At 42.6% G+C, this 26107-nt stretch overlaps 6 protein-coding genes and 1 non-coding gene across 8 annotated transcripts; 4 read left to right on the top strand and 3 right to left on the bottom strand.

Moving 5' to 3' along the window:
* Window positions 1-1354: 1354 nt before the first annotated feature.
* Window positions 1355-4917, bottom strand: LOC117858368 (uncharacterized). Its single transcript, XM_034741423.2, has 11 exons — window positions 4783-4917; window positions 4100-4243; window positions 3876-3995; window positions 3661-3788; window positions 3314-3571; window positions 2973-3115; window positions 2543-2610; window positions 2207-2287; window positions 1985-2122; window positions 1771-1904; window positions 1355-1694 (listed from the first exon to the last, which is right to left on the bottom strand). The coding sequence occupies exons 1-11, from the start codon at window positions 4868-4870 to the stop codon at window positions 1428-1430; spliced, it is 1569 nt and encodes a 522-aa protein (XP_034597314.2). The 5' UTR covers window positions 4871-4917; the 3' UTR covers window positions 1355-1427.
* Window positions 4918-5058: 141 nt separating this feature from the next.
* Window positions 5059-7386, bottom strand: LOC117858366 (uncharacterized). Its single transcript, XM_034741421.2, has 5 exons — window positions 7181-7386; window positions 6959-7086; window positions 6415-6496; window positions 6240-6325; window positions 5059-5553 (listed from the first exon to the last, which is right to left on the bottom strand). The coding sequence occupies exons 1-5, from the start codon at window positions 7223-7225 to the stop codon at window positions 5310-5312; spliced, it is 585 nt and encodes a 194-aa protein (XP_034597312.1). The 5' UTR covers window positions 7226-7386; the 3' UTR covers window positions 5059-5309.
* Window positions 7387-7477: 91 nt separating this feature from the next.
* LOC117856179 (uncharacterized) lies at window positions 7478-9139 on the top strand. Its single transcript, XM_072293903.1, has 3 exons — window positions 7478-7513; window positions 8071-8179; window positions 8277-9139. Exons 1-3 carry the CDS (start codon window positions 7478-7480, stop codon window positions 9137-9139), a joined length of 1008 nt encoding a protein of 335 aa, XP_072150004.1.
* A 984-nt stretch (window positions 9140-10123) lies between these two features.
* LOC117857709 (actin-related protein 5) lies at window positions 10124-16251 on the top strand. Of its 2 annotated transcripts, XM_034740529.2 has the most exons (12): window positions 10124-10342; window positions 10436-10506; window positions 11200-11324; window positions 11809-11850; window positions 12449-12551; window positions 12670-12779; window positions 13433-13542; window positions 13624-13714; window positions 13944-14375; window positions 14530-14648; window positions 15181-15517; window positions 15626-16251. In XM_034740529.2, exons 1-12 carry the CDS (start codon window positions 10242-10244, stop codon window positions 16121-16123), a joined length of 2139 nt encoding a protein of 712 aa, XP_034596420.1. In that variant the 5' UTR covers window positions 10124-10241; the 3' UTR covers window positions 16124-16251. The 2 variants fall into 2 exon arrangements, with proteins under 2 accessions (XP_034596420.1, XP_034596421.1); XM_034740530.2 differs by lacking the exons at window positions 10124-10342; window positions 10436-10506; window positions 11200-11324; window positions 11809-11850 and adding an exon at window positions 11893-12075.
* A 1395-nt stretch (window positions 16252-17646) lies between these two features.
* Window positions 17647-17727, top strand: TRNAL-CAG (transfer RNA leucine (anticodon CAG)). Its single transcript has one exon. It is a non-coding gene; the product is annotated as a tRNA-Leu (tRNA).
* On the top strand, window positions 17653-19965 carry LOC117856178 (uncharacterized). Its single transcript, XM_072293902.1, has 5 exons — window positions 17653-17660; window positions 18434-18495; window positions 18735-19043; window positions 19211-19834; window positions 19916-19965. Exons 1-5 carry the CDS (start codon window positions 17653-17655, stop codon window positions 19963-19965), a joined length of 1053 nt encoding a protein of 350 aa, XP_072150003.1.
* Window positions 19966-20311: 346 nt separating this feature from the next.
* Window positions 20312-23203, bottom strand: LOC117858232 (uncharacterized). The gene is made up of 8 exons (XM_034741263.1): window positions 23047-23203; window positions 22269-22330; window positions 21675-21818; window positions 21307-21380; window positions 21153-21207; window positions 20997-21059; window positions 20796-20923; window positions 20312-20690 (listed from the first exon to the last, which is right to left on the bottom strand). The coding sequence occupies exons 1-8, from the start codon at window positions 23096-23098 to the stop codon at window positions 20612-20614; spliced, it is 657 nt and encodes a 218-aa protein (XP_034597154.1). The 5' UTR covers window positions 23099-23203; the 3' UTR covers window positions 20312-20611.
* Window positions 23204-26107: the final 2904 nt, after the last annotated feature.

The following is a 26107-nucleotide window of genomic DNA, read 5'->3' as shown; positions in this document are numbered from 1 at the left end:
ACGGCTAGCAGCATCCAATTGGACATACATGCGCAGCCCAGCTGACCGGGCGGCTAGCGGCACCAAAAGCAGTTCACAAGGCACAATGAGCCACACGCCAAATGCTGTTGTATTCACGCATGTTGGCATATCTATCTCATCAGCCAGTTAAAAGTTGCACTGCATACAGTGTGTAGATGTTACGGGCCACAGACCACAATCCACCACTACGATGTGTGATGCCATATATAAATTGACCCTTGGACAAGCACGTCGTGGCCTGTGATTTGATTATATACTTGACTCTTTTTGAACACTAGAATCACATTTTACTAAAGTTTTTTTTCCCCTATAGTACATCTTTTAATATAATATTTGTACTTCACCGAAAAAACCTGATATGCTTGTAAAAAAATACAGGCCATGTTTGTGTAAAAAAGCTCAAAATCAAATTGAATGTGCAGTGCCCATGATGAATGGCACCACAGTCTTTAAGACACCATGAGGCACAGGGAGTTATAATACTACGTGTAGTTATCTCCCGGTAGGCTAGCAAGTAAAAAGTTGTGTTGCGCACATATACATACCACTGTCGGCATGCATGCTATAGTCCATTTGGACAAGCAGATGCGACTTATATAGTCAGGCAATATGTTGGACTCTTTGTACATATTATTGTAACCTAGATACACGAGTTGGTCAAACTACTCCTTTTAAGAAATATGTTAGTATTTGGAAAAAAAAGAAAAAGAAATACTCATATGCTTGAAAAAGTTATCGACATAATGGAATCTGAGGAACGAGTGGGGTCTTGATACAGGATCCGACTAGAATTGAACTAGAACAGGAGGAACAGGAAGTAAAATGCTAGATAAAATGGGGATAAAATCTAATCTGCGTCTCTGGAACGGAGAAAAACAGAACAAAGAACATGAGAGAAAAGAAGAAAGTAACTTGGCATAATTCTCATCTGTCTCGTTGCATAATGTATAGCACAGGTACTAGTCAGCTGTATGTGCCTGCCTTGACGACGACAAAATGAGTACCAACATACGTACTAGATAACGGAAGACCACTACATATGCCGTTAACATTTTGACGTACCGTGTCGTATACTTCTTCCCTTGCTTCTCCTTCCTCTACGGGCCTGACAACTACTCTGCTCTTCCTCTGGATCTCGCTGTTGTTACAGAAAAAAGTGATTAGTTCTGCAAACTATAAAAATAATTTGCCCAAACAGCGCACTCCTTTGTACATATTTTTTCCCCTTTTTTGTGCATACTACCAAGCTATATATGATTTGGTTTGCTCTTTGCACATATAATGAGCAGAAACAATACTGCTTGTGATAGACAATAAGGGGGAGAGCGAACAATTCAACAGAGTGGAATGACGATATCTAAGATTAGGCAGATGAGTTCCCCAAATATAAGTGTCCGTATCTGCAATCAAATACAAGTGGAATATCGAATAGCATCGCAATCAAATCTGCTCAGACAACTAGTGCATATCCCTCCTGTGGCCATTAACATGCTTGATTCAAAGCAACGCCCTACTGCTACTACTCGTGAAGATCGAATGGCCCCACGATCATGAATATTTGCAGTAGAATGATCGCCGAAACCCTTGAAACTGACAATAGCAACATTATAATGCAAGTTATAATGTTCCAGTGTCCCTTCGGTGCGTAGTTTGTTTGGAAGCAGCACATCAATCTGCAAAGACAGATTTGGGGACTTGAGCAATGTCTTAATAGAACAAGGAGTACAAAATCATTGGAGGAGCACCGACCTTGAGGTTTTCTTCAATCTTCTTTTCATCAAAACGATTTCTAACCAAGCTGGCTGAAGTGAGAATAGTGCTGCACCCCTTCCATTCTATAATCACGCCTGAACAAGCGAAAAACCTTGTTTTCCCTTCATGCTCTTCATGCCATAGCATCGATGGTTAGTTCATCACCAAGTACCAGTATGGAAAAGCAAAGAACATGTTATTGTAAAATTACCATTGTATGAAGAAAGTGAGACAACACTTCGGGATAAATTTTCTGCAACTGTTTTACTGAGTTTACTCCAGACACCTTTACTAGAATCAAATGAGCGACCAAAATTCTCTTCAAAAGTGTTAACCAAAACCATGCCACCTGGTCAAAAAATATATGATAAAACAGCTGTAAAGAAAAAACGCTATGCCGAAGAGGTAAGTGGGATCAAAAGCATCCACTTACCCTCCATTACAGTTTCGGGTTGCTTGGGATAACCCAAGGAGTCAACATCCTCCAACGGATCCTGGGCAGTAAGTTCAATTGCTGGTGCAACAAGACCAAGTGATTAGCACTTATATAATAAGCATTACATAAAACATTCATATAAAAATCTGCGTACAAGGATGAGTAGCAGTCACTCTGCTTTAACATACCCGCGAACATATCGTAATGTATGTTAAATTATAACCATTCACCCCATTTCTGAAGAACTTACGAATATTATTCCTTAAGAATGGTTATGAACTTAGCGATGCTATTTGATGGTCTTAGAGACGGGTTGTAATGCTGTATGCTCACCTTCTGGATTGCAGCTATAGTGTTTTCTATTTTGTCTCCATTCCTCGCGTCTGTATACAACTTCAGGTCTGCATCAAACCATAGTGAACTCGTTATTTACTATATAAAGAACCTACATTATAATACTTGTAACTGATTAACGAGTTGGGAGATGATAAAAATATGGCCTAGTGCATAAATCCTGGTAGGCATAAGAAATATATAAGTGATGAAGGAGAATCATTCACAACTTCTAAGAAGTACAAATGCCAAAAGACTGCAAAAGTAACCAACAGATAATGTTCAGCCTTGTTCACACGATTACAACCACCAATTGGGAACGCACAGCCAAGACAACCAGTGAAAGACATGCATAGATAAGCAAATTGGGAAAGCATTGCCAGTTTATTCTGGAAATGTACAAGACATACTTGAATAGCCATCTTCTCACACGCAATTTGTTCCTTTTCTCAAATGCTCTAATTGTTCAATAACTACACTCATTTGAAGATAAGACCATCTTCCTGTATCCAGAAGAAGGTTCATGCCAACAAAGTTTCCATCACCATCAAAAAGTGGCACACCATCGCCAGCCTAGCAGAACAATATAGTGACAATCAACAAGGTTGAATTGGACAAAATAAAGTTGCATAGAGTAGGGCATGAGTTACATAGGGGAGGAAATATCATTCGGATGCCTCTGTTTCAGTCATTCAATGCATAAAGTGCTATTAACCACTAATATCATGATGCAAATATTTTTTTTTCTAGAACCACCATGTAGAGACTTACCTTAGAGGACTTACAAAGCACTTTGCCATCTTCAAAAGCACTTGAATCTTTAGACAGCATCAAGGGTGTTAATGCACCAGAGTCAGTAAGTTGTATAGCTACTAGGTTACCTTGGGGCAGAAATTCCATTCCATGACGGAGATGTACTACACAAACATCAATGAACTCTGTGACCTTGACAAAAGCAACCCCAAGGTCTATATCATAGTGTTGCAACCACCCTCTGGCAATGTTACTGGATACATCACGCACTTGAATCTGAAATGACGACAAAGCAAGAAGAGAATGCGTAATTACCACAGCTATCTCCAAATGAACAAACAAAATAAGTACAGATTTATACTAACCATCATGCTACAGCCAGCTTTTCTTTTATCCTTCAAAGTTGTAGCTGATTTTGCTGAAGTCAGTACTCCTACATAAGATAATTTGCATTCTACGGGAACACCTGAGCATGTAAGCACATTGGTACCTCCTACAAAAGATTATAATTTCAACAGTTAATTGTTGGTGATCAAACGAGTATTTGGAAAATCCAGATGCATCAAACAGCCAAAATCACCATCAAACAACGAAAGCGAGATGGCACTTCGGGATATTTTTGACACAGCATCTTCACTGAGACGTTCAGAGACATCTTGGGCAGAGCCACTACTGCCAAGTTCCCCGCCAAAAGTAGCACCTGAACTTAGTTAAATAAAAAAAATTATACACACAATGAGCACTAAATGATAAAAGGAATTACAAGCAGATCTGAAGGCAATGACTTGAGAGCCTCTTCCCCACCCTTGCAAGTCTTCTGCCTCTTATTCAAGCTTGTTAGATAATAAGGTAAAATCTCTCCACCATCATTGCTAGTTGTTAGTACCTCGCTTGTGCTTCTTGTGAGATCGTCACCGCTTCTCTTAGTTGTCAGCATCTCTCCAAATCCTGAACACAACGTGATCAAAATGCATAATATAGGTAGCCAGTAAAATACAGATGTAAGCCTTATATTGTATAAAGCCAAAATCAATTAGGGTTATCGGCCAATGTAAGGGATTTCCAATCTGTTAATTGTATGTTTCTCACTAATGAAACAATTATTGTCGACCACTACGCATTTTTTGTAAGAAATTGAAAAAGGTGTCCAGTATAAAATCGAACACAACTACTCAAAACGTTTAGAATAGCCCAAAATTGGCCCATGTAAGACCTAGTTTCGTCGTCAAATTCTAAAACGAGCAACGTGAAAAGCAAAGCGAGAGTCCGACAGAGACAAAACTAGCAAAAAAAGGAAGGGGGTTTGCTGAGAAGCATTACACCCGCGTACGAGTACGATCCAATCCTTCAATATCTCTAACAGATTCGAACCCCTGCAAAAGCAACCCGGCAAAAGCCCTGAGCCCCTGACATGTAGCGGAATCCGGTGTATTGTGGTATCGATAGATGGGGGGGGGGGGGGGGGGGGGCGGGGGGGGGCGGCTCACCTGGATCTCGCGCGGGGCTAGGGTTGAGCAATTTAGAGAGGGGAGGAAATAGAAGGGGACGGCGGCGGTATATATGAACATTTTTCATCCCGCAGGAACAGAAAACGACTTATTTAAAAAAAACATAAAAAGGAGGAAGCTGCGTGAAAACTGAGAGCCCGAGGCAATTTACTTCAGGTGTATGCAGGATGCAACACAGAGCAGAAGCCAGCAACCATGCTGCAGAACAATTTTGAATATCACCACCTTACCAAAAATGTGTGCAGACATAAAACATAAGCAAAACTGTAGTATTCCTCACTGCTCTGTAGCGGAACCTTACATCTTACAGCAGAGTAGAGCAACACATCAAGAGAAAGATAGCGATTGACATCTCAGAATCTCACCAGGTTAAGAACAGGCATACCATCGCATGGTTACCAGATCCCTAGAATATAACCAACAAAACAGGGCAAATCGCCAACTGGGTACAACTACAAATAGAGTACATGAGGTAGACATGGTCATAGTAAACTAGAACCTCATTTTTATTTCTTTTGCCTAAGATGATTGAAGTCAAGCTTCTTTTCGCGCTTGTTTGACTTGTGTGATCCACGGCCGTTGCTCTGTGAAGATGACCTACCATCAATGCTGATCTTTCGTGGGTTATTATGAGATGGCGGTGTTTCCATCTCAAGTTCAGGCTGTTTCCTCTTCAGTTCATTTAGAGATATGCTTTCTGAACTGTCAATGTCGAAACCTCTAAATCTTGATGCTGGAACTTCATCCCCTCTGTATTTCCATTGCAAAAGATATCACATGTGAATTTACATATATCGAACCAAAATGATGCATTCATCTATATGTAAAATTTCACAGATGTAGAGCGGCTAACAGGCGACTAGAGAAGAACAGATGCAAGTACTCTTATGGTGAATATTGTGCCCACATCCCTTTCTATAGCGTACTGGTGTGTAATTTACTAATTTACTAATAACATTGAATCTGATTTTGACTAAGAATGATCTTCTGTAAGCAGGTATGCAAGTACTGAACCTTTTGCAGCATACATGCAAAACATTCTAAGATTAACTTTACCCTCGCAATTTTCATCATCCCATTCAGTAATACAATCCAACATAAGTATTCTAGTTCATATTTCGTTAAAGGATACAGATCTTGCATCTCGGTAGTCCACATAACATGTGCAAAGCCCAACAAATGAATTTCACAGATTCCCTGAACATTGTGATCCCAACGCCGGTGTTCATTGTGAATACCACAATAACACATGTGTTCAAACAAATTGAACTTGTGTCTTACCGTGATCTTGACACACCTGGTACTTAGTGATTAATTTTAAGAGCTCCTAGTTGTTTCTTTTCTAGACAATTACGGAGTATCATTCACTAAATAAAGCCAAGCATATTTCGTGAAAGATGAAATTGCCAAGGTAACATAACAGAGAAGTAGCTAACCTGCTGGAGTTTGCACTGTCTTGATTATGATTACTAGGTGAAGCTGATTCTGTTTCACAGTCACCTCTTGCCTCTGCATTTAGTTTCTACATATCTAGGCTTATGTAAGGGAACACAAATCTACATGGGCACAATAGCCAGAATGACATGTAACAAAACAACCTTCAAGACTCACATCAATGGATGGATTGAAATTTTGGAATGACATTCGACCCTTTACAGCTCCTGGATGTGGATTGCCCTCCATGATAACTATGCTGCATAGAGAAACAGAACCGTTTTAATCAGCACCTACAGATGAAAGCTAGCTATTGGTCAAGAGTTTCCACATAACCTAAGTAGGTATAAATATGTGTTGTCTTTTCAACATACAAGGAGAACGTTGTACAACAGCCACAATGCACTCCGAATGCCACTATGACTACATAGCTGCATAAGCAAATTTCTATCCACTTAACTACAGTTATTAGCATTGTAACCAAAACAGGTGCAATATTCATCAAATTCCCTATGTGCAGTTCAATTTAATTGGATCGATATAAAAGGCACACTAAAAATTAATATGCACGTTCGCTGTGCACCAAATTTCCATGCTAGCCTAGCCTGATATGAACTCTCCACAAAAACTCTCAGAATCCCAAATCTCCCAAATCATTCTGGACAAATAGAAGACTACGACAGCAGGAATGAATAAGAACCGAAGGTTCCAGTCTCCATACCACTTCCTAGCGACCTGAGCCGAAGAACCAAATCCTCCACTCGGCGCCACCACCACCTCCTCCTGCACCTCCACCTCCACCTTGGCCTTCTCCTCGACCTTCTGCGCAGCCGCGCCGCGCTGCATAAACTGCACCGCCACACCACACAAACACCACAACCCAATGAGATACCCAACCACCGCGACGGAAGAACCGAGGGGGCAACAGGCAGGGACTCCTCACCTTTAGATTCCTCAGGGTGCTCGAGATCTCCCGCTTGGCCGCCATCGCCGCCGCCGAAAGCCGCCGTTTCGATTCCTCCCCACTCCCCCCTCAGTCCCCTCAATCTAGGGTTAGGGTTTAGTGGGCTCGCGGCGTTGCGGCGCCGTCGGCGAGAGGGAGCACGAGGAGAACAAACAGGGAGGGGGCCGCGGGTCTGCTGCCGAACCCGTATTTCCTTCGGCAGGGAGAATGACGTGTGGGACCCGGAGGCCAGAGGGACAAAGCTCGCGCGTGTTTTTTCTGTGCGGTTTCACCGACATGTGGGCCCGGCTCGGTGTCGTGTGCCGTGTGCGAGTCGGTTGTGGAGCGGGATCCGCCGCCGATACTGCTGCGCCACTGCATCGGGAGCACCCCCATAAATATGAGCCTTCACGTAGGCTTGTGATTCTGATTGGATTTTGTTCTTCCATGCCCGTGCGAAGTTCGTAAGAGAGGATTTGATCCGGAGGAACGAGCTCACGCCGATTTCCTGATGGTACGTATGCTCGCTTCAGAACTGCTCTCTCAAATTCCTTTTGGTTCCTGAGTTTTTCAGCAGAGTTTGATCGATCTGTGTTACTTCTTGGTTGATCTGATTCTCTGCTTGTTTCGGGAATTTTCCCAGATCGAAAGCAGAGAAATAAGCAGTTCATTGCAAAATTTTAATACGTTTCAGTCTCTCTCTTGGCATGGTTCGAGTTCTTAGTGATCATCGGATGGTTCTTAGTTCTTAGAGAAATAAGTAGTTCTAGCAAAAAAAAAAATTAATACGTTTCCATCTCTCTTGGCATGGTTTGAGTTCCTATTATGTTCCTGATGATTTGCGCAAGATCATCGGATGGTTCAACTAACCGTGTGATCTTGACGCGCAGGATTTCCAGGAGTACCTCAACCTGCAGCGGCGAACGTTCGTGCAGTACTACCGCTGCCTGTCGACCTCTCTCCTGAACAAGGAGAATCTCGACGAGGACAGCAACTTTCGTAAGCCTTCGATCGCTTTGCAATCTGTTTCTTCTTCCAATTTCTTTCCTGCAGAACGTCGGGACGTGTTCTAACATGTTGCATCGCGATTGTGCAGTGATCATGCCGCCATCTGCCCTCGATCGCCTCACCGGCCTCAACATCGAGTTCCCGATGCTGTTCCAGATCAAGAACCCCAGCACGGAGCTCGCCACGCACTGCGGCGTGCTCGAGTTCATCGCCGACGAAGGGTTCATCCACATGCCGAGCAGGCTGATGGCGCACCTGGGGATCCAGGAGAACGAGGTCGTGCTGGTGAGGAACACGAGGCTGCCGACGGCCACCTTCGTCAAGCTGCGTCCGCACACCACGGACTTCCTCGGCGTCTCCCACCACAAGGAGCTGCTCGAGTACAACATCCGCAATAAGTTCCAGTGCCTCACCGCCGGCGAGACGATCGCGGTGGCGGAGGGGGACCGGCGGTTCTACCTCGACCTGCTGGAGACGCGGCCGGCCGACGCGGTCTGCACCCTCAACACCGACTGCGAGGTGGACTTCGCGCCGCCGCTCGACTACGTGGAGCCCCCGCGCGCGCCGGCGCCGGCGCCCGTCGCCAGCAGCCAGGGCAGCGGCGAGCCGCCCCAGTTCACCGGCGTCGCGGCGCGGATGGACGGCAAGCCGGTGGAGCAACCGCCGCCCGCGCCGGTGCCCGCGGGCGGCAGGCATAGTGACCAACCGCGGCAGCCGGCCCAGTTCACCGGCGTCGCGATGCGCATGGACGGCAAGCAGGTGGAGCTGCCACCGCCGCCTACGCCGTCTCCGGCGGCAGCGAGCGCCGGTGCTCTGGGTGCGCCGAAGAGGAAGATTCGATTTGACGCGCCGGCGGCTGGCAGCGGGGTGAGCAAGGGCAAGGAGGGCGCCGGCGCCGGCAAGGAACAGGAGAAGTGGTTTTCGGGGACTCAATATTCCTTGAAGGACTGAAATTGCTATGGTGTTTTGTAATTTTCGCGGGCATTTAGAATAGAGGAGTGGATTTGATTCAAATTTGCTCGTGTAGACTCTGGTCAGGTGCATTGGAATTGTACTTTTATCTTGTCTTAGCACTCTTTTGTCGAAGCTGTGTACAATGCAAATACGAATGAAATCAGATGACTCTATTTCTCGTATAAAAACAACTTTTCAAATTGTGATATGTTTTTGTACGCATCTGAGGCAAGTTTTGATGATATAGTAAGGTCTGACAGACTAACACGCTCTCGTTCGTTCCAACCTAGCCCGCTCTCAGTTCCATCCTAATCCAAAATTCCATAAGAAAATATGTGAAATTGTGCTTTGTAAATTTGTAGCATACGTATGACTACAACATACTTACCTTTGGTCACAAACAAACAAGTGACATTTTTTACACTAACACCTCTCTAAAACAGGACTTTAACCACTGAAGTTTCTGTCAAAAAATATTTATAAAAAGTAGGAAGTTATACTTTTATCGAACTAAATTTAAAGAAGTGACAAATTGTATCCTTTCCAAAGCCAACTCACGAAGGGCGTGCTCGGTTGACGGGCGAGCCTCGCCTTGCCCGACGCGGAGAGCTGAATCGGCTCTCTCGCCGAGGTAGCATGTTTGGCTGTGATTTTTTTCTGCTTTTTTCAATAGTATTCTGTGAGAGAATAAGCTGCACTATAGCTGATAAGTTGGTTGAAATGGGCAGCCGAACACGCTAGCATACCGAGCAAGCCTTATTCGTGATTGCTTCCCAAAACGACCCTTATTCAGTTTTTTGTGAGTTGTGGTTGCTTCACAAATTCAAATTAACCCCTCAATGCAGCATTGGAGAAGGCAAATACGGTATAATTATCGTGTATGTACATCCCTAATGTTTGGCATACGAATTACGTGAAAAGACAGGGGGTTGTACGCTAATATTTCCCTCTCCCTCTATGAATTGCCGAGTAGAGTCGAGCTCGCGAATCCCAAGCGGAGAGCTGAGGAGGAGGACGCAGCGAAAGGACAAGGCTCCCAAAAGCCCCAAACCCCTCTCCTCCCCCGACTCCGGCGAGTCCTGGCCCCTCCGGCGGCGAGATGTCGTCGGTGACCCGCCCGCGGCGGGAGGCGGACTTCGCCCGCTTCCCGTCGTCCACCCCCATCGTCATCGACAACGGCGCCTCCACCTTCCGTATCGGGTACGAGGCCCCCGCCGCGCCGGGGACTCCCCCAAACCCTAACCCTAGCAAGCCCCCGAGGATTTCTGTAACTCTGTGGTCTCTTCCGTGCAGGTGGGCAGGCGAGACGGAGCCGCGCGCCACGTTCCGCAACGTCGTGCAGAGGCCGCGCCACCGCAGCACGGGTACGCCGCATTGCGCCTCTTATCATGCTAATTTGTTGGTTTGGTGGCTGATTGCTGTGTGAAGGTGTCGATTCTTCGTTCTCGTATTTGCTCCATACTGTTCGGTTTCAGAAATTGAGCGTGCCGTTTCACGGTGGTGATCGAATTCTACTTTCTTCCTAGTTGTTTCGAACAGTCGTTATTGTTGTGGGGATTGAAGAGCTTTCGCTCTTTTGTTTGCTTCTACAACTTGTTCGGCAGCACATTGATCCTTTGGGACGGTTACAGAGTTTGATTCTGACACCACTCAAGTTGATTCCATCTAGTTTGCTGCTTAGGTGCTGTCGGCCCCATTCCCATTTGTCTACAGAAACTAATTCTGTTGTAGTGTATGGGAATTGGATACGACTTCGAGATTTAGTTGACTGCGTAGACTCATGATATTTGTTCTTTATAATCTCATTTTATTTTACTAATGGTCCATTTTCTGTACAAGTACTGCAAGTAATTCTGAAGACATTTAAAAGCCCAGATACTTCTATAGTTAGATTTTTATTTGTCAAGTACTTTGTAGTGTTTTGGATGAATCTGTGAAAGGAACAGAAAAGAAAATTACTTATTTGAATCTCTCATCCTGTTTCAATCAGCAGACTTGCAAGAGGATTCACTGAAGTTCATATTTCAACTCACTGTAATTTACTTTCCATGGTTCAGGTGAAACTGTCTCAATTGTTGGGGACACTGATCCAGCTCTAATGAAGTTCTTTGATTGCACAAGATCGGCAGTTCGCTCTCCATTTGACGACGATGTTGTCTATCAGTTCGAGTACATGGAATATGTTTGTTACTTCTCTAACATCATCCCCTTTTTCTCAAAGTTCTCAGAAGATACATAGATATTCATATTTAATTTTGAGATAGATAAACCAGTGATCAATCTGTTATGTTAATATGTTATCCTTCTCTAGAATACATTAAAAAGCATCACATTTTTGATAAATTACTTTAGAAAATTTCTATTGGGGCAAAAGCATTGAAGTATTAGAAATACATGTTAAATGATAGTGTCTATGCGGTGGTTGAAAGTTGACAGTGAACAAAACATTGACAAAGCTAAATTGCCCTTTTAAACTTATTGATATTGAGTATTCCCTTCATTATTTAGCCAAGTGATTATCTCTGTCATAATTCATATGTTCCGCATAATTTCACTAGATTCCTATTGCTCAAATACGCAAAGGACAGCATGCTACATATTTATTTTCTGGATCATGATGTTTACACTAGGCCATATTCTGATACAGGATTAAATTTGTGCTGCAGATTCTCGACTATGGCTTTGATCGATTAGGTGCCAATTCAGAGGTAAATTTGCATTGTGTCTTGGCTTCTCTTCAAAATATTTTCTATTTCCTTTAGTGTTGGCATTGACCTATTGCTCTCTTCTCTTTTTTTTTTCATTTTTGTTTTACATTGCATGAGACACAAGAAAACTGCCTTCAGCTAGCTCTTGTTGAACTACAGAGGATCATGGCTTGTTTATGTATGATGGAATAAACCATGAGCACAGTGTGTAATTTGATGATAGAGGTACATAGTTTTTGCTATGCACCTAGATATACGATATGTCTAGATACATAGTAAAAACCATGTATCTAGAAAAGCCAAAACGATCTAAAATTTGAAACAGAGGAAGTAACAAATATAGTCCATGAAGAGTTGGCTTCCTGAATCAGCACTTTCATGTTCTCATAGTGTAACTGCTGTACACTGCTTCAGTTATGTAACTCCTTATCGGACATGCATGCACCTATTAAGTTTGAATGGTTAGGATGCTTGCAGTTCCTGCCATATAATATCTGTCTGTATATATCCTTTGGATCTCAGAAATTTGTGCCGTTTTCCTTCAACTTAATTATTATTCAGTTGAGCATGATTGAAAGCTAACAATGATGCTCAACAGGTGGGACATCCAATTCTTATGACAGAATGTGAATGCAATCCGTCCTTTTCTCGGGCCCGAATGGCAGAACTACTTTTCGAGACATATGGTGTGCCATCCATTGGTAATATTTTCTATGATCTTGATGCGTGTTGTTAAGAACTGTATCTAGTTGTATGTTGCTAGTTACCTTGCCATAAGGCTGGCAATGCTCATGTTGTTTCTTCCTTTCTGAGTTGTAGCATTTGGCATCGACAATGCGTTTAGTTACAAGTACAACCAGAAACTTGGGAACTGTAACGAAGATGGGTTGGCTATTTCATGTGAACACGGAACGTGCCATGTTGTTCCAGTAAGTTCTTGTCCAAGATACACCTTTCTCCAATGGTCACCATATATAAATCTTTTTGGCATGTTTGCCTGATTTTGTCTTATGTCCAGGAAAATAGTATGGTGCATATGTGTAGGAGGAAATAGCACTGAATGCATTACAATACTTGCAGCTCAGGTTGAATAATATTTAACCATTTGAGCTGTATATATTGATAAATGATAAATGTGTTGTAAAAGATGATAAACTACCACTGCTAAGAGCAATTTGCTCATGGAGCTAAAGAATATGATGCATTTTTGTTGATGTCCAAAGACGCTCTCATTTTCCTTTAACAAAAATGTTGAAGGAAAATTGTCCACTGATACTCCTTGCCCAACGAATTTGGTCAAGCTTAATCTACTGTATACTTCCAGGAAGCTTTGGGCAAAAATATTATTGCAGTACTCTACTGGGTCATATTGCATGTTAGATCCATCCTTGGGTTTATTAATCACAATATGTATTTTGCTCCTTGATCATGATCCCTGGAGTAGTCAATAACAAAAAGAAAAATCTACTATATTCATTAAAGTATTTCTGTGAAATAACATCACCCCAAAAATTGCATTTTCCATATTTCAAATTCAGTTGCTTCTATTTGAACTAAAAACCTTCCTGGATCTGTTTTTCAGTTTTTGAAAGGCCAGCCTGTATTGGGGGCATGCTCCAGAACTAATGTTGGTGGATTTCACATTACTGATTTTCTGAGGCAGCTTCTCTCTCTAAAATATCCCTATCACACGTAGGTGATACTATATTTCAGAACTACTTCATGGTATTCATTTTTCCCTACCATGTAATAGTACCATTTTACATTGAATAGGGCAAATTTTACATGGGAGAAGGCTGAAGAGCTGAAGAAGGAACATTGTTATGTAGCTTTCGATTATATGTCAGAGTTGCAGATATTTAAGGTAAGAAACTCATATATATTTTAATGTTCTCATATAAAGCTTGAAACTATCGAATTCCTGTTTCAAATGCATTTGTGTAGGATGCATAGGTCTTTTCTATATGATTCATTGTGCTTGTACATCTAGTTTGTGATTATGGTTTTTTTTTCCGACCAGAAGTATATTAGTTGCATGTTTTCTAGTTTTTTTAACACTATTAACACCATGGGTTGATCACTTCACTTTGCAGAACAACAAGGAAGAAGCTGAAGAGAAAACGAGGTATTGGCAGCTACCATGGGTTCCCCCACCAAAGGAAGAACCACCATCCGAGGAAGAACTTGCAAGGAAAGCAGCTTTGAAGGAAAAGGCTGGTCAACGTTTGCGAGAATATGCTGCTAACAAGAGATATCAGAAGATAGTGGAACTTGAAAAGACACTTTCTGATTTGGAAGAATTAATGGAGCAACTTGATGAAGCTGAGGAATCAGATGCAACAGCTATTCTAAGTAAATCTAAATATCTTTCCCAGCAGGACGTCAAATCTGCTATTTTAAAAACAACACAGGCCCTAAGGAAAGCAAAAGGGGAGTCCAATGGCAACGAGGAGAAAGCAGATGCCCCAGCGGCTGATAAGTATCCACTTGTGTCTGTTCCAGATGAGGAATTGACACCAGAGCAGGTGTGCGTTTGTTCAGTTATTATTAACAGAATTTTGTTCATGTGCTTCTGGGGGATGTGGATGTTGTGTGCATACTTCATATGTGTATTTTTGTAAGTTAGATACCCCACAACCACTGACCTTTGTTACATTCCACATTTGTGTATTTTACCAGTTAAAAGAAAAGAAGAAACAGATATTACTTAAAACCACAACGGAGGGTAAATTGCGTGCCAAGCAGAGACGCGCTGAAGAGGAGGCATTGCGGGAGAAGCAAGAAGAGCAGAGGCGTGCGTAAGTTGTGATTTCACCAGTCTAAAATTTATCTTTCCTATGCCTTTTTGCATCCAGTGATGAAATCCTCCTATATGAAATTGGCGCTCTCATTGATTTCCAATACAGTTATTCCAAAGCTACCATCAGAGGTTTCTTTGTTCTTCAGATATTACCTCTTGCGCCCCAGTGTCCAAATATAGGACAGAACTAGATTCTGTGTTTTGCCATATTGACCCTTTAGAAGCTGCATTAGCCAGCATGTTTTCAATCCTGCGTAAGGTAAGGTCCTGTGTTTTTAAGAGCAAAGGACCCAGTCCTGTTGCTTGTTTGCTGCATTAAACAGGAAGACAAAATGTGGCAGCGCGCTATGTGTCATCTTAAATATTGCGTGTCTAGAATTCAGTATGAATTGTCTACCTCCTGTTATAGATATCAAGAACACGAGATAGGATCTACATTCTGGTTACTGCGGATAAATTATCTCAAATTTGTTCTAAATATTTGCCAGACATTCTATGGTGCTCTTGTAATTTGTCATTCAACTATTCAGGGAGAACCCAGAGTTATATCTTGAAGAGCTTCGTACCCGATATTCAGAACTTTCTGAGAAATTTGAGCAGAGAAAGCGACAGAAAGTTAATGGTGGCCAGACAAATGGGAACCATGGTTCATCTGGTGGTGTAGGACGTGGAGAACGGCTAAATGCAGCTCAGAAAGAAAGGATGCGGCTGCTCGCTTCTGCTGCATTTGATCGGGGCAAAGGTGAGGACACTTTTGGAATGAGAGATGAAGATTGGTTAGTGTACAATAAGATGAGCAAAGACAATGATGACGATGGGAATGATGATGATGAATCGGAACTTGTTCGGATTGCATCAAAGCTCCAGGTAAAATCTCAGTTTAAAGCTTTCCTTCTGGTGGTGACCATGTTATACTATCTTAGTTTGCTTTCCAAAACCAACAGGTCAGAAGTCATTTGATGTTTCCTTGTACAGGAGATCGACCCTACATTTGTCTCCAAATCCGAAGCTGTTCAACTTACTCCGGAGCCTCCCAAAGTCCGACCTCTCACCGCAGAGGATTACAGAATTGCCATTGGCATCGAGCGGTTTCGCTGCCCCGAAGTGCTTTTCCAGCCTGGTATGATAGGCATCGACCAGGCCGGCATCGATGAGATGGTCAGTATCTCGCTCAGGAGACTAATGGAGGACGAGTCTGTCAAGCAGCGCCTCTGCCAGTCCATTCTCGTCACTGGCGGGAGCTCCCTGTTCCCCGGCATGATCCCGCGCCTGGAGTCCGGGATCCGGCAGTATCGGCCGTACCTCTCTCCGCTAAAGATTGTCAGAGCAGCTGATCCCATTCTAGACGCGTGGAGGGGCGCTGCTGCCTTTGCGGCATCCAGCAAGTTTGGGAAACAAACTTTCAGCCTAGCAGATTACAGAGAGCATGGCGAGAACCTGTTTCATCGATACAACATTGTTTACTCTCTGTAACTCCTCTTACAGCAAATGGCATGTAGTTAGCGAGCAAACCACCTCAGTCAGGCTATTTATTTGACAACTGATACGGATTGATCTAGCAACAAATTTTTCTTGAAAATGCAATTAATGTCCTTCAGTTATGCCGCGTTTTACGTTAACGGTTGGAATTGGAGGGTGCAGGTATTTTTGTTTTTGACATGGTGAAGGAAATTCAGAATATGTATGTGATGCCCGTCTCGAATGGCATTCAGCTAACCTGCCATCGGAGAGATGAGCCTTGCAGTCTTTGGGCTCCACGCGTCAGTTCCAACCACAGGTCATCTTTAAGCGACGAAACCTGCGGATAGGAGATTGGGCCACGTCGCCATTATTTCTCGACCATCAGATCGTGATCAGACCGTTCACGCAGGCACAACGCACCAGAGCTGGTGTTTCATGGTTCCATCTGCACCTCCCTCTTTCGTCTCGTAGAGTCGTAGGTCGCTGCCCGACGCTCTCGAAGGAGCCGGCGGCCTGCGCGTGTTTGCACCGACGCCACGCATAAAGCGCTACATACGCAGCTCCCCCGACACCCATGTGGGACCTCTCGTGCCGCAGAGCGCGCCGGCCAGCGCCCCTGCAATCGGAGATGCACAGCGCAGGTGTTCCTTGCTGAATAGTTAGTGTTTTCAGGAGAGTTTACACAACTAGTAGATTGATAAAGGGTGTTTGGGAGGCAGGGGTTAAACTTTAGCTCCTGTCACATTGAATGTTTGATACTAATTAGGAGTATTAAACATAGGCTAATTACAAAATTAATTGCATAACCTTTGCTAAATCGCGAGTCAAATCTATTAAGCCTAATTAGTTCATGATTTGATAATGTGGTGCTACAATAACCATTCGCTAATGATGGATTAATTAAGCTTAATAGGTTCGTCTCGCGATTTAGCCTAGGGGTTCTGCTATTAGTTTTGTAATTAGCTCATAATTAGTTCTCCTAATTAGCATCCGAACATCCAATGTGACAGGGCTAAAGTTTAGCCCCTCCCTAGACGTAGTAGAGCAGTAGGCAGCCAGCAAAGGCATGCAAGGACGGTGGGGCGGCTTCAATGCTCTTTCAATCGTTTGCTCCCCTGACCCCACCAAGTGCACAGAAAGGTTGGTCGTGTTCATAGTTGCGCGTGTCACATGTGTACTACGTTTTTTTAAAAAAAAAGTTACGGCTCTTTATCTGCTCATCATCGATCTAATACTGGGGTACGTCGCAAAAACATATTCGATTATATTTCACAAAATTCGTCCGATTAATCCTAGGAGTTTAAGGTAGTATCATAGGAAGATATTGAGGTCGTGAGTTTTTACCAATTAGGATACGGATGACCTCTAATATATTGGCCATTCAGCTTTGAGAATACGGATGCGTGCACTTATGGCAACCCCGAAACACAATTTTTCGTCGTTTCAAACCAAAGTTAGCCGGCTGCAAGTGTTGTTGGCTGAACGGTTGCTGTATATATAATCTTATATTATTCAATAAGTACCATGACACAAACGTCAAGATGGCCGAGTTGGTCTAAGGCGCCAGTTTCAGGTACTGGTCCGAAAGGGCATGGGTTCGAATCCCATTCTTGACAGTTAACACCATATTTTTTGTCCCTTGTGTTTTTGTACACATTTTTTGGGGTTCCAAGTCTGCCTATTTTTTGTGCTTTTTTTTGCAACACGCTTCTTAATAAACGGTTTAATGCAAGAACAAAAAAAACGACCATAATTTGTTCCCCCTTTTTTTGTTTTTGAACAGTTTTTTTTTGCGCGCTGTAACTTTCAAGTAAGTCTATTTTTGATTTTATGCAACACGCTTATATTGCTTAACTCAAGAAAATCCAAAATCAGCCACGATTATTATTTGTATGGGAAATTGAGGGTGAGCAGCGGTATTATTTGCAGTCAGAGATGATCAGACCCTTATTACAAGGCTGTAGGATTTGAACTCTGGTAGGGAAAAAAACAAGGAAAAACATTGCGCATCTATCATGTCGAAGATATGGATCTCGTTCTATAAATCTCATCATCCCTACATTAGAGGGCCCTGAGGATGCGGCGCCAAAACCTCGCCTACCTCCGACCACCAAACACTCCCCAAGAATAGCGGGGCACAATGGAACAACACCCCCCAAAAATTCACCCTCGCAACATCTATAACTCAGAACGTTTCCTTCAAGTTTGCCAACTTTAGGATAGGCCGAGCAAATCCATTTCTTGCCTTGCACAGCTTAGCTCCTCCCAAGTTTTTTTTTTTGGATTTGGTTGAATTGGGCGTTGTTCCTGCACAATCGTGAGCAACATCAGAAAGATGAAGCGTGGGATCAGCACCAAACGAGTAGACCACCTCGTCCAAAATGGTAAGAGATCTTTTCGGTTCTTTGTTACACCAGTTTCAATTTATCGTTGATAGTTTGACATTAAGAAATTCTTATCTTGGTCAACCTCTGCATTCTCTTGTCAAAGTACGTACGATGATGTTTCTGCACTTACCTGTTGAAACTTGCGAAGCAGAAGCTAATGGATCATGTCATTCATGTGTGACACCCATCATCCTAGGCTCTCTGGTAGCTTACTTGAGGCAACCATTCATTTGCAGGCCAACATCCAAGCGATGAATGGGAGGAGCAACAACGATATTGGTCTTCACCACGGGCGCCACCAGCGAGCCCGACAGAGTCGCCTCGGACCCCAGGTGGGAGCCAAAAGAAGGCGGTGCTGGGAAAGGTGAAGAGCAAGGCTAAGAAATGGATGCACATGCTGCATCACAAGAAGAAACCTGCACAGGAGGAGATGATGTGGACTCCCAGGGCTGGACCCAGCGCAGAAGACATCAAGGGCAAGGACGAACGACGAGATCCCGTGTACCGTGGAACCCCCAAGAAAGCGCACCATCAACCTTCTTCCTGTATGTCAGTCACAAACTCACATGTCACCAAAAAAGTTGTTAATTGAATTTATTGAAATGAATACCTATCTGTGTTTCTTTAGTTGAATTCAGTCCAAACATCAACTATAGTATGACTTCACTGCGATGGAGCATGCATGATAAATGCTTTCTTGCGTGCATCGCAGCGGGTGGTTCAGAGAGGGCGTCTGAGGTGTTCATGGAAGCATCACCAAGACAGAATTCACCGGTTCCGAGCCCCACTGCACACAAGGAGCAACCATACTTCAAGGTCAGCAGCAGATTTGAGTCAGAAATGAAGGAAGCCAATGAGATGCTGATGGAATCAAAGCAGCTCCGTGTCAACACAACCAAGCCGAAGACTGTAACATTCGCGCCAACCATAGCACGTGAGTTAGGGAATGAAAAGAGTGGCTGGAACGACAGGGAACTGTCTGAAGCAACAACCAAAGCATTCCGAGATGCATTTGCTACAGTCTATCAGGTGGTGCTCAAGATGATTGCTAAAATCCAAGGCACAATGGTAGCATATAACATTGATAGAAGGCACATGCTAGAGAAGTTAATATCAGTCAATAGATACCTGATGTTGAAGCTGGAACCTGGACAAGATGATAAATTACTTTCAGAAGTAATTACTGATTCTATCCTCAATCTGTTTGACACATGGAGCGAGAGTGTTGAGCAGCCTTTGGCACAAAGGGCGAAGGAAATCTCTTCTTGGTTTCTGCAGCAAGGAAGAGAAGAAACACCTCCTGTTCCACTGTCTACACATCCTTGTGCGTTCGAAGGTAAGATTATGTTCCAGAGTAATCCTATCAGCAAAACATTAGTATTAGATTAACAATAACTGTAAATTTAATGGAATATAGATGCAGAAGAATTTTATTCCTTAGAGAATGAACAACAGCTTGAAGTATGAGATCAAAGACATTGTAAAACAACATCAGCAGAGTTTTCCTTTACCTAACAATGTCAGGAAGCTGAAGGCAAAGACGAAGAGCATGCCCCAAGTTTACTTTGTTCATAGAACTATGTCAGAGTCAAAACATACATAGCTGCAAGTGAAACCAAAAGGAGGTCTCTGCAGCTTTGTACCAGAAACTTGAGTAGAGAAAAGAGAATACAATTGGCAATCTTGATGAAGTTTCAGTAAAGCTTGCATCATGATTGTATCAGAAATTGTATTCACGATGCATGTAATTAGGAACCACAATTTGCATAAGATAGACATGTTGAAATAGAAATCCTCGACTGCAGAGCTACAATTATGGGAAGAGGTATATACCATTTCACTGAATCAGCATTTATCCTTTACATTCCATATCCAACTGAATTCAGACACATCACATCATGGTTGACACAAGCATAATACAAAAAGGTAAATTTAGAAAAGAAATGGCGCCTGCTTCCCTTAACATTACAAAGTAACAGGTTGCTTTGTCTGGAAACAAACTGTTACATACACACCCTCTCATTTCTTTTAATACAACAGCATTAGGAATTATGAGTTCACTAGACACACTGTATATGCTAATAGAAAGTTGGCACCGGATGCATTGAGCCTGTCACTGTAGCTCATAGGAGGAAAAGGTGAATCCAGAATTTTTCTCATTGGTACACTTCAGTTCAAGCTTCTGAAATGGGCTGCACATGAAGAGAACAGAAGTGTTTACACCAGCCCTCCTTCTTCATTAATGAATCTGATACCATGCCATTGTAATTTATAAATTGCAGAAAAATATTTATTACCTGCTGTTTGGATCATAATAAAAGCCACTAATGGAACCATCACTACAAGAAAAGCAAACGTAGTAGAAACCAGCGATGGTTAACCCACAGTCAACTCCAACATTGACAAAGTATTGCTCTTTCCACCTCTACATGCATCAGAGAAAAGGTAAATAAAAATGCTTATACATTGATAAATGAACATATCAGGTAATGTCATACCATAAATATATGAGGATAGTTGCTAAGGTCTAACGACTTGCCACCATCTGTCTCAATCTGACTCTGCAGGAAGGGCATAATGACTAATGAGAACAAATCATCCAAAGATTCATAATGATGGACAATAATTCAATAATAAGTTGGATAACCAATTACCAGAAGAGGCGTAAATGATGAGAACTTGGACCAGTGCCTTATATCATCCTCTGGTCTGCAAAATAGTAGAAAGATGTTTTTGAAAAATTTTCGAATGCTGTGAGACACCAGGACACATTTAGGGATGATATTAACATAAAAAATAAACACTCACGATGCTTCCCACTTGCCGGTGAAAAACGTGTAATTTTTAGCATCTACTATCTCCCCCTCCCAGAATGTCACTACCTATGGACAGCGAGCCAATACATGAAGTAAAATTCATGAATAACAGACTGAAAAAAAGGTGTGTCGACTATATAAACCGAGCACTTTCCCATAGTAATCTAAAACAACAACATGGATTTCTGTATAACATTTCTTAAAATCCAGTCTTACACTCTGACAACACGTTTAATTCCCAAGTTAGTTTGTAAAGTATATGGTGTACAACAGTTTATTTGGTAAACCTAATTGATCTTTGTCTAGAATGCATAGGATTATATTTCAGTGCCGAAGGTGAAGAACAAATGAGTTACTCACAGGCGTATCTGCCAATGGAACATTAAGCGCTTCCATCGTTCCACATAAATAACCCTGTTCAAGATCACAACCATGGATGCGCACATTAACTTTCCATGCTTCATCCTTCTGCAGACTCGAAACATTCTGAGTTCCAGCAAAACACTGAAAGAAAGATACAAGTAGATTTGATCAATGGCAACTCTTGAGGCTCCAGGATAAAGTTCAAGCAAGCTCATAAGCAGTACTTGAGCGGTATGCAACAACACAAATGCCATTCGCACAATGGACTGTAAAAGAAAAACATAACCTACATCCCGGAATATCAAACAGAAACTGGAGGATAAGCAGCACTGCAGCTATCTGACAGTGCACATCCAAAAACAGTCCTGCCTTTCATTCCCAAGAAAACATAAGTAGCAGTTGCCCAGAACCAATCTAGGATGAAGCTGAAAAGGAAAATTACTATTTTATTTCTGAGAGGACATGGTGGAAGATTGCAATTGATACCACAGCAGTAACAAAAATCAGCGACTTGCATTTTATTGGGCCACAACCTTTACGATGATTCTGTTGTTAGGCCAAAGATTCCTATAACAGAATGAAAACACTTACTCTTCCAGCACTTAAGAGCGAACAGCTAGGAGGAGATGGTTGTCCAGCATTTGAGTCTTGGCCTACAATGAGTATTTTAGTCAGCATGGCATGTTCAACTATGGAACTCACAAAAACATCACAGAGGTAGTTAAGGATTCAAATTGCAAAGAAAAAAAAAGGCATGTTGATTCTACTCGATTTATTAGATACCCAAAAGGAGATATTGCCAACATATATTTAGATTAAGTAGTTCTTCCAGAAACATGGCATCAATTGGTTTTCTGCTAACCAGCGATCAATACAGAATAAAAATGCAGTCATGATCTGGCCACACGATCTCATATGGATAACGATCCATAATTTCAGGACGCCTGACACAATTATGATACATAATGATCAAACCCAGGCAAATATTAGCAACACTAGATTATCAGAGGGAAGCTTCCCGTTGAAATTGGAACCAAATTCCAAACATTTTCAAGGCTCAAAACCATCATAACAACTACCCCCAGCTGATACTTAAATTTTAGCACAGTGCAAAGCAATAACTTCCGCGGTAGAAAGGATCAACCCGCCCAAATCAGTACCAAACTGCAGCGATACAAACTCCAGCTAACTTAGACCAATCTAGATCAGACAAATAGCCTCGGATTAAAATCCTACCAAATCGCATCACATGACCGATCAACTCCAGGGAACTAAGAGATTAGACTCCGATAAGATCTAAACCTGGGTGTACAGAGCAGACCTGATGCGCGCATGGCATGTATGTCGGAAGAGATGGGAGAGGGGTAACCTGGGGAGGGCTGGGACGATGGAGTTGCGGTGTCGACCACCCTCACCGGCATCTCGGTAGCGGCGGCGCGCGAGGTCGCCGGCGACGAGGAAGGGGGCTGCGGTGCGAGGACAGTTTGCCTTCGCTGCGTCTTTGTCCGTAGGATGGGGACAATTTGTTAAGAGGGAAAATTGCAAAAATGTCCTTGAAAGAATAAACCCACCTTTTCAGTTTCAAATTTATTCCTGCTTGAGATTCGTAAACCGCTTCTAAGGCTATAATTTCTGCTAAAACGAAGTAATTTTTTTTTCTGTTAACTCTGATGTGTAAGATTTTGGTTAGGACTTATTTCCAGTTTGGTAGCGCCGACGCTTGGAAGGAAAATGCTACTTCTTTCGTTCCAAACTGTAGGATGCATATTTTGACAAAGGGTATCAACTGTCAAGGCAAGCTCAAACGTTTGCGAAATTGTCAAATGGACAGGGTATAGAAAATGGGAAAAGAGAAGATCAGCTTTTTTTTGTTATCTCTCATTCACCTATATGAACGAAACATTTGCATTTATAACCTTCAAGATTTTGAGTAATTGGGGAATCCTGTGGATGTGGGCCTATGGGCTGGCATAGCGAGCCTTAGAAGCTTTTCCATCCACCTCACGTTTGTTTGGGTCGGGCCTGATTGGCCGAACAATGGCGAGCCCACAACAACATCATCCCTTTGCAAGTTTATGGCCCAAAGAAAGGCCCCTAACTGAATTTGCAAGTTTCCAAATTCCACCTTCCTCCTTTTTTCTGAGAGTGTGATATTTCCAAACGGGAATGACTACTCAACATTCGAGAGATTTTCGTTGATGCGTCAGTCAATTTTTTTAGCCATTCAGAACGTGCCACGTAGCAGTGCTAGGGGCCTAGGAAACGGTTGCTGCTGATAGCAAAATCAGCCGAATAATGATGTGCAAAATCAGCCGAATAATGATGTGCCAGTCTAGAATCTAGAAGAAAAAAAATGACTGGAAAAATTAGCTGCAACAATCGAAATTCGGAAGACAATATGTGATACATGCACGTACTACAGAACTCACTAGGCGCAACAACTTGCGGGCTAGGAAAATAAAAAAGAAAACCAGATAACAAAACACCACATTCAATCTGCTGATTTGAAATACAGGGCATGTTTGTTTGCTACGCCTAACGTTAGGAACTAGCCACACCGTGGAAAGCCACAACCTGTAGCAAAAATATACTGTTTGGTTGGTAACTAAGGTTTGGTAAAATTGATGCGGCAGATGTTTGGTTGCTAGCTACATGTAAAAGCAAATGACACTGTTCAGCATAAATTGACACACCGGCTATGTGAAAGCATCAGTATTTGCATTGTCTTTTAGACAAATGCACTAAAAATGAAAAGAAATATTACATGTCATAAATAATCTCACGGTTCAGCATGTATTATTCACTGTTCAACATATAAATTAACTCCATATTTTATTGTAAAAATCTAATCAAAATGGCCACCAAATTGAGGATCGATCAGGCAGGTACATGCTCATTTGACGGGCAGCAGGCCAATCAGTTAAAAAAAGGCCTACGAGTGGTGAGCGCAGGGAGTACGACAGCATCACGGGTGCGTTTTTTTCTGGGGAGTGTTTGATACTATGTGCTAAACTTTAGCAGTGTCACATCGGATATTCGGAGGCTAATTAGGAGAACTAAACATGAGCTAGTTATACAACTAATTGCAGAACCCCGAGCTAATTCGCGAGATGAATCTATTAAGCCTAATTAATCCATCATTAGCAAATGGTTACTGTAGCACCACATTATCAAATCATGGACTAATTAGGCTTAATAGATGTTGAAATAATGGGTCTAGCCCATAAGTAATTTCAGAATTTCAAATAAATTTCAAAGGCCCATTAGCGTAAAGAGGGGGTACACCATCTATTAGTCCCATATTGCTAATAGATGAGGGTGTTGGGGCTTTTCCTCCCTATATATATGGACCACCTCCCTCATGAAAAAGATGAAATATAGACTACTATACGGGAAGGCTCCCAGGTTAGGGTATCCCTAAGGTGGTCTGTACTAGTTAGGTTTTTGCCTCCTCGCTGCTGCGCCACCACCGTAGTATACTCCATCCTGATTGTCGGCGTGCACCGGCGATTGGGAGAGCAGGTCTCCGGAACCGTCGTCTTCAGCGATCCTGCACCGGGAGAGGGATCTGCTAAAGAAACATTATAGAATAGCACCCTTTGATGAGAGATTTTTTCTTTAACCCTAAACCCTAGGTACGATGGTTAAACCTTCCAGAATCGGAAAATTGCTGGGTAGATTATTATGAATTGAAGAAAAATACCCAGAAATTGTTGCTAATTTGAGCCTTGAGGGCGAATAAGGTTTTTGGGAAGCGCTCTGCACGACTGCTCGATCGCTTCCTCCGCTTCGTCAAGTTCTTCGTCGACTCCTTCACCACGACTCGTCTACCTCTTCGTCGCTCGGGCGTCACTCGTCATCGCGAACAACGTTAGGTTGCTGATCGTCATCGCCTGCTGTACCCGGTAGTTGTCCAGGAGCCGGTCTTCATCAAGAAAGAAACGTACGATCTCTTATCTCAAATTATGTCTTCCATACTAGCTATTATGATCTGTTGCAGTCTGATAGCACTGGATAGTATAGTAGAATGTGTGATTCTATTTGCAATGATAGACTTGTCTAGATCTTGTGTAGACATGTCTAGTTTAATCTACTATCTGTTCATCGTATTCATGATTTATTTCTGGATTAAATTAAAACTAAAAGTGCTTATATATCCAACAATAGATTCATCTAGCGAATTAGACTCCATCTGTGCAATTAGTTTTATAATTAGCTTATATTTAATACTTCTAATTAGTATCTAAATATCCGATTTGACATGTGCTAAATTTTAGTGGGTGGTATCCAAACACCCCCTCAGCTGGTTAGGCGGCAGCGAGGATGCTGTGGCGTGAAAAAAGGCCGCCACACTTCCGGTGGAGAAAGTTGTGGCTAGAGAGACCTGTGGCGGTGGCGTACCTACGTTTATTTTGTCAACCAAACGTTAG

Source organism: Setaria viridis, chromosome 5, assembly GCF_005286985.2.
Source record: "Setaria viridis chromosome 5, Setaria_viridis_v4.0, whole genome shotgun sequence".
Classification (NCBI taxonomy): domain Eukaryota; kingdom Viridiplantae; phylum Streptophyta; class Magnoliopsida; order Poales; family Poaceae; genus Setaria; species Setaria viridis.
This window is presented reverse-complemented; position numbering and strand designations above follow the sequence as displayed.